The sequence below is a fragment of the Peromyscus eremicus genome, chromosome 1 (assembly GCF_949786415.1).
Source record: "Peromyscus eremicus chromosome 1, PerEre_H2_v1, whole genome shotgun sequence".
Lineage (NCBI taxonomy): Eukaryota > Metazoa > Chordata > Mammalia > Rodentia > Cricetidae > Peromyscus > Peromyscus eremicus.
The window spans coordinates 87,576,800-87,584,053 of record NC_081416.1 but is presented as its reverse complement, the minus strand read 5'-3'; the positions used below and the strand labels follow the sequence as shown (position 1 = coordinate 87,584,053).

Below are 7,254 nucleotides of genomic sequence, written 5' to 3'. Positions count from 1 at the left end.
AAAGGCTCTACCTTCAAATGTAGCCACTTTGAGGGTTAAAGTATCCACATACAGACTTGAGAAGGACACAATTTAACCTTCCAAATCTTATGAAGTACTTTTCTGTTGTCACAATAACACAAGAATAAGCTCAGTGTCAATGGACTAGGAACATCTCTTTTTCCTGCTTGTGGGTTTGTAGGTAGTTGTTGGGGTGATCTCAGGTGGTGCTGTCTGGGCTTCAGTCCAGGCTAAAGGTTAGAATAGTTCCATATCTCATTTTTGAACAATATGTCAAAGAATAATTTGGAAAAGTGTGGGGCTGGTGTGCTCTTTTTGTGACACAAAGGAAACTCGAGAGCACAAAATTCAACCACATAAATATATTTCAAGCTTCTGCTTGTGTTGAGACTACAATATTTTTCAGCCAAAATAGGTCACATGATCAAAGGCCAGAGGAGTCAACTTCACCTATCCATGAAGCAAGCTATGGCAAGGATGAGAGCCCATAACAATTCTGCAGCGTGGTGAAGGGTTGAGAGCACTTATCCATTTGGTCAAAGCATATGCACTGCATCTCTGACTGTTTGTTGACATTAGAAGACCTCTCTTTCCTGAAGTGATCCATGTAGCATGTGAAAGGTAAAGACTGATGCTACATCCACACTAAAAGTAATTGTTCCTCATGGAATGGCATTGCCCGATGTGCTTCTAATATCTATTGCTTCTTAGGTTTCTGAGCCATTGAACCTGATGCTGTTTGAGGGTTCAAGTCAGTTACTTTTTCACTCTATGGACCCCTGAGTCAACTTGAAAGTATTCATAGGATTCTGGTGTGAATTCAATGTAAGTATGAAGTAACCTTAGATCCAAAACAAAAATATTCTTGTTTTCCTTACTTTTAACTTATTTACCTAATCATAGGTACTATAGCTAGAGTGTTCCTTACCTTTCTGCTGATCCTAATTAATCAAGTGGATAAGAAGGGTGGGGTTAGATTGTGTCTAACTAATGAAATAGTGTGCAATGGCCTTAGGCAGGGAAACAGAACTATTAACAAACTTGTGGCCATGGAAGATTCTATTCAGTTGAGGAATTCAGTATCCAAGAGACAACTGAAGGTATCTTGGGCAATTAAAACAGAGGAAAACTAGACCATAAGGAACCTGAGAGTTGACCACATACATGAAAGGGAAGATTTAACTGTCACTCACTCACCAATTCAATATCTCCTTGTTGAGTGCTGCTTTGCTTCAGGCACACTATTCTGTATATTGAGGCAGAACAATTAATAAAATGGACATATCACTACTGATGTGTACCTTGTTTATGGGTAAGGGCACAAACAATAAACAAAGTAGGAAAAACTATGGCATAGTGAAAGATAAAGAGGTAAGGAGAAAATCAATAAAACAAAGAGAGGTGCTAAGGTGTGTTGGGTGCGGTGGGTGCATTTTCAGGATAGACGACCAAGGTAAGTAACATTTGAGTGAAGATAAGAAGGGACCTATTGGGTAAGAGGGTTCTGCACAGAATGACACTAGCCGGTGTTGACTAACAGTGGTGAGTGCTTTCACATAGGAGTTGAAAAATAGTACTAAAGCCAGTGTGGGGGAGGGTAGGCGATGTGGCTAGGCAGGTAATGGGGCTGGGTGTGAAAGGAGAAGCTCAAATCGAACTTTCAGGTTGCTGCAGTGCCTCTAGGGTTTTTCTGTTGAGATGAGGAGTCATTGAAGTGCTTTAAATGTAGGAGAGATGGTTGTAATCCACCTTTTACAATGCCAGCTGGGGTACTATGTTGAATAGACTGGAGGGAGGAAGGAACATAATTCTGTGTGTGCCTAAGAAAATAGTCAGTGATAGAAGAGGCTGGGTTTCCTAAGTAACTAACTCTGATTACCTGACTTGTGTACTAGTGAGACTGACTACCCACTCATCTTGGAGTTCCTCTCAGTAACTTGCCACTGGTGGGTCCCAGAAGATGCCAGGGATATAGTTACTGGCAATCTCCTACATAAAACAAAGCATCAGAACCAATGGCATCTCGGCTTCCTATGTGTAAGTCTGGAATTCTGCAGTATGTATCACCTCAGACTCCTCTAAGTAGAGTATAAGCACCATATAGGTGGGAGGTTTTGTCTGTTTGTTGCTCAATTCCCAGTGCCTAGAATAGTGGCAACATGTACTAGTCAGTAAGTAAATGCTTGCTAAATGTGCAAATGTCTCTGTCAGACTTGTTGATGACCTTGATTAAGACTTGCATGAGTCTCACATAATAAAAAGTGGGTCTGGATGGCACTGATGATTGGCTAGTGTTTGGTTCCCGTTTAAACTCCAAGCTACCATTTCTAAAGGTTTTTGTAAACCAAGAGTTGCAAGAAAGGGATTTTATGGGAAGAAGAGGCAGGGGTAAGTAAGGGTAAACCTGAGAATTGAAGAATCACAGGTAACCTCTGAGGCTGGGAAGCAGGTCACTCTCCGGAAATAAATGTGCATTGTCCTCTTTGACATACACATCCTAATAAATGGAAGAGGTTAACTAGAAACTCAGAGTCTGAAGCACCAAGAATCACTCAAGCACAATGCCTTTGCTTAAACAAAGTACCCACAGGCCTCTACAGCTCTCTTGGGAAAAACAGTATAAGTAACAGCAGAGACTCCACTTTAGGATATCGAAAATACATTTTTTAATTTTGATTAAGTTCACAAGTGACAACATTGACATTTCTTGAAACATATAGTTCCATTAAGTCACAACACTACCATGTGTCCCCAGAAGGCAATGGTTTCAATCCCCTTGAGGTTTTTCAGAGTTGTCAACATCAACAAGCTGGTTTATGGGGACCAGATGTGCTACCAGATAAACCGGAACCATGCTGTCATGTTTATTGGATACAGAATCACATAGACCATGATGCACAATAGACAACTATAATGAGCTTACTCTGCACTTAGCTTTAGTTCCTGTCAAAGGGAGAAGGGTTTTCAATACCAAGAAGGATGCAAATATATATGTCTTCCATCAGCCTTTCCAGCACATGACTTTAATTACACATGAGAAGAATTAGAGTTTATCTTTATTGTAACCTAGGAGGGAAAAAAAAGAATAAAGTTTAGATATTGATTGTCAAGCTCTTGACATTATTTCATTTGGTTTTCTATTATACTAGGAGGTTGGTTCTGTTGATGTCCCCAGTTTATAAAGAAATAAATGTGAAACTCAGTGAGTTAAGTGACTGTTCACTGGTTATATACCTAGTAGAGAGCAAACACAGTCTCAAACCTGTGACTGCCCTTAAATTGTAGTGTATACTAAAAAGATGATGTCATTGGCTTTCAAACCAATGTATTTACAATTAAAGTGATGAATATATAGGATCTATGTCTTCTGGTCCTAGAGCACAGCATCACAGGAGAGAGAAAAAAGCTAGAGCAGGTGGGCTGGGAGAGAGAAAGTTAAGGGTAGGAGGTTAAAAAAACTATAAGGCCGGGCGGTGGTGGCGCACACCTTTAATCCCAGCACTCGGGAGGCAGAGCCAGGCGGATCTCTGTGAGTTCGAGGCCAGCCTGGGCTACCAAGTGAGTCCCAGGAAAGGCGCAAAGCTACACAGAGAAACCCTGTCTCGAAAAACCAAAAAAACAACAACAACAACAAAAAAAAACCTATAAGATGGGATCTGATCCATGGGCCCAGTTAGTTTCAGAGTATGGCTTATGCCCTGAATATGTAGACATCTATTTTCCTGGTAGCTGTACAAGGAAGTCACCTTCATTCTGGGGGCTATAACTGCTCAGGCCTGAAGGTCCCTGCGGCGGCGGCCAAAGGCTTCAGAGCCCACATTGGTGGGCACGAAGTTGTCCTTCACCACACCCCCTGACCTGCTCAGCAAGCCCGCTAGCCGATGGGTCACACAGGTGGCGGTGTTGCAGGATCTCTTCTGGGCAGTGATGCTGATATTCAGGATGAAGAGAGAGAGATGGAAAAGGCCTGTCAGTGAGGCTGGGGAGGTGTCTGGCCCCATGGAACTATCATGAGACTACTGCTGCTTTCAGAAGCACCAATTAGCTTTAAGTGGTCCTTCCAAACATGGTTATCAGAAGAGACAATCACAAGGCCATTAGGGGAAATGCTGTGATTGCTTCCCTTAGATATTCCCAGAGGCATTAGAAAACCCAAAGTGGATTTTGGGGTGACTGGTCATAGAACACAGGGCTATAACAGCCAATCATGCCCACATAAGTAAAAATAAGCAAGGCTGTATGAATCTAGAGTGAATTTTGATGCCACCTCTGAGCCAATTCACAAGGACTATAGAATCCAGGTCCTAGTCAGACACAAGTGACCCTCCTTAGTAAAGTGGAACCCCACCCCCAGTCTTACCTGAATGAAGAGCAGAGTTGGAGCATCCATTCCAGCAATGCTTACCTGCTCCTCGGCACCTCTCTTGTTACTGTTTGAGCTGAGTTATGGGCACCACTCCCCAAACTATGTCTAGTTAACCTTGGGGCTAAGACTACTTCTTACCACAAGTCCTGCACTCCATGAAGCCTGAGATGTGGGCTAGAGCAATGACCACCATGGCTCAAGTCTTTTTAGCAAAATAGTTTTATTTCCCAAAGGACCAAGACTTTTAGAAGCAAGACTGAGTAGCTCTGCTAGGAAGCCAGAGGCCTGCCCTTGCTCTCTGCTACCTTCCTGAGTGATTCTCTTTTAGCCTGTGAGCCCTCCATCCTCCTCACCCACTGGGGATTCCAGATACCATCCTTTGCCTCAGGAAAGCAACCAGTAACAGCCCGGAGAGTAACCAGAGAGGAACTACATGCATCAAGATAAAGGAAGAAAGCAAAAGGAAATCAGAAAGGAGAGGAGGAGCTTAATTGCCAAAATGGGTATGATGGTCTGTCTCCAAGTCCTTGGTCACGTCCCTTTTCTTGCCAGGTGCTCCAACCCCAATTGCAGTTTGGGGGAAGGTGTGAAACTTGTTGAGGTCCTGTGTGTATGTGCTCAGCATGCAGGTACTCAGATTCCCACACCGCTTAGATCTGGGGCTGTCCAGGCTGCAGGGAAAAGATATGCCAGGCAGTACCATGCACCAGGGGCTGACCCTGTGGGCAGTCAGCGGGTTAAACCAATCAGGGGACTAGAAGTTGGGACAGAGGGTGGTAGGAGGTCAGTTCACACAGACTCCATTGGGAAGGGTTGGGGTGCGGTGGGCCAGGACTGTGCAGGGAAGGGCCGAGGAAAAGGGGGACTCTTTCTGGCATTCCACGTGCTCTTCAGTTTTTCATGCTGGACAGGGTGTTTGGATGCAGGTCAAAACATGCTTTTCCTGGGGTAGTGCTGGAGCCAGGCCAGGGTTGGTCTGTTTCCAGACTGGGGGCACACAGGGAAGCAGGGATAGGGAGGGGTACTCTCCTTGGCCTTGCGACCACAATCGTATCTCTGCAGAGGTCCCTAGACATAGGCTTTACCTTACCAGTCTTAACTCATCCTATGCCAGGAACTCTCCCCAGCATTACCGGGCTAATTTCTATAGTGATTCCACACCTTCTCTTAAGTGCTTTCGGAAAGAAATCCTTTAAGTGTGATTTAAGCACAGTCTCACCAGATGACTTGTCTTCAGTGGAGCCTGAGAATAGCTGGGCCCTGTGTCCTGCTGAACAGCAGCCAGATGACCAGTGTGTTCTCTCCTACCTCCTGGGTTCTGCCTTCCTGTGGGTGTGCTAGGCAGGGTGTGGGACCTTACCTGGAGCCCTCAGTCTCCTGCTCCTCCTCCTGCTCCAGTTCCCTGGCTTTCATCTGCACATAGTCCTGCACCAGTGCAGCCAGCAGACGAGCTTCCTCTTCACTGAGAGTGGCCAGGCCTGGGCTGCTTTCCAAGGTGGACCTGTGGAGGGGTTGTGCTAGGTTGGAGCAAACCTAGCACCAACTCTGCGTCCCAGCCTGCTGCTTCCCAGCCTGCTGCTTCCCAGAGAGGCTTGAGCCAGTGTCCTCATTCGTGGTGCAGTTCAGGAATTTTCCAAGTTACATGGTAAGTGCAACCATAATTCAGTAATTAAATGACAAAATAATCAGTGCCAAATCTGAAATGGGGGCTCATTTTAATAAATACAATTTGTAAGTATATGAGAAATAGATCAACAGATTATAAAAGAGTGAGTGAAATTTATTGGTGAATTAGCAGATTAGAGTGAAATTTTTATCTCATGTGAATTGAATAAATAGGTTTGACTATTGATACTAAATTTGAGGAAAAAGCGAGCAAAGCATTTTGTGAGTTAAAGGGCTACATGAAATTTATAATATTAAGTGTTGTGATCCTGTCATTGTTTGAAAATTGCATGTTTCCATCTTTATATCAGAAAAGGCTTCTAGTGAACTTGTGTGTATATGTACATACATATATTTCCCTCAAGAGAGTTAGTTTTTAAACCTTCAGCACCCCACAGTTAAGAGGCAGGGATCTGTCCAGTCCCAGGATGCTAGAGCTCCCCTGTCTTTAGACTCACCTGAAAGGCACTGCATGGAGGCTGCCTGCTTGGTACAGGAGCAAGATGCTGACAACCAGGAACGGGGAGAACTTCAGAAAGCCCATGATGCCTCCCTGCAAGAGAAGAATGACATCATCCTTTTATTTCCTTATATTTTTCACCAGTACAAAGTTCTCTGGGCCCACAGAGTTGGCCTTCTGGGTGCTTCTGCCTGTGACTCCCTGGCATTTTGGCTTCATACTGATAACTACATTTCTCATCACCGTTGTTTCCTCATTGACAAAGAAGACTGCAAGGTCCAGTGGGAATGAAGCCCACATGGTTTGGAAAGAATCTTAGCCCTACAGACGGAGGGTGGTGGTGGTGGTGTGTGCCATTTCATTTTATTTGCCTCTGAGGCAAATAAAACCGTGGGTCAGTCTCAAGGAGCCCTAAGGGCCTCCTCTCTCTACATCTACCTCCATACAGAAGCCTAGATCTATCTTCCCTTCATGGGGCTTTTGTAGACACCCCAGGATGAAAGAGAGAAAGCCTATGGAGAGGGAATCCTTCTGCCTTGGAATCTGTGAGAAACTGAAGCCTGAACTGCTCAGCCACTCCACCCTCTGGCAACTCAGTCACCTGCAAGAGCCAATCTAAACTTCAGACCCAAGACAGTTCTCCTTAAATCCCAGGGTCCAGAATCCGAATCCGGGTGTGCAATTGCGGCTGCCGGCTCTTGTTCGCTACGTATTGGTGCTTGGTCGGGACTCTGAACCAGTTTCTCAGGAAACGTGAATCCTG

The 7,254-nt window shown here is 44.7% G+C and overlaps 1 protein-coding gene across 2 annotated transcripts; it reads right to left on the bottom strand.

Moving 5' to 3' along the window:
• Nucleotides 1–3,770: 3,770 nt before the first annotated feature.
• LOC131900038 (calcitonin gene-related peptide 1) lies at nucleotides 3,771–6,575 on the bottom strand. Of its 2 annotated transcripts, none has more exons than XM_059251482.1 (3): nucleotides 6,490–6,575; nucleotides 5,727–5,867; nucleotides 3,771–3,930 (listed from the first exon to the last, which is right to left on the bottom strand). In XM_059251482.1, the coding sequence occupies exons 1-3, from the start codon at nucleotides 6,573–6,575 to the stop codon at nucleotides 3,771–3,773; spliced, it is 387 nt and encodes a 128-aa protein (XP_059107465.1). The 2 variants fall into 2 exon arrangements, with proteins under 2 accessions (XP_059107465.1, XP_059107461.1); XM_059251478.1 differs by lacking the exon at nucleotides 3,771–3,930 and adding an exon at nucleotides 4,663–5,037.
• Between the last annotated feature and the right edge of the window lie 679 nt (nucleotides 6,576–7,254).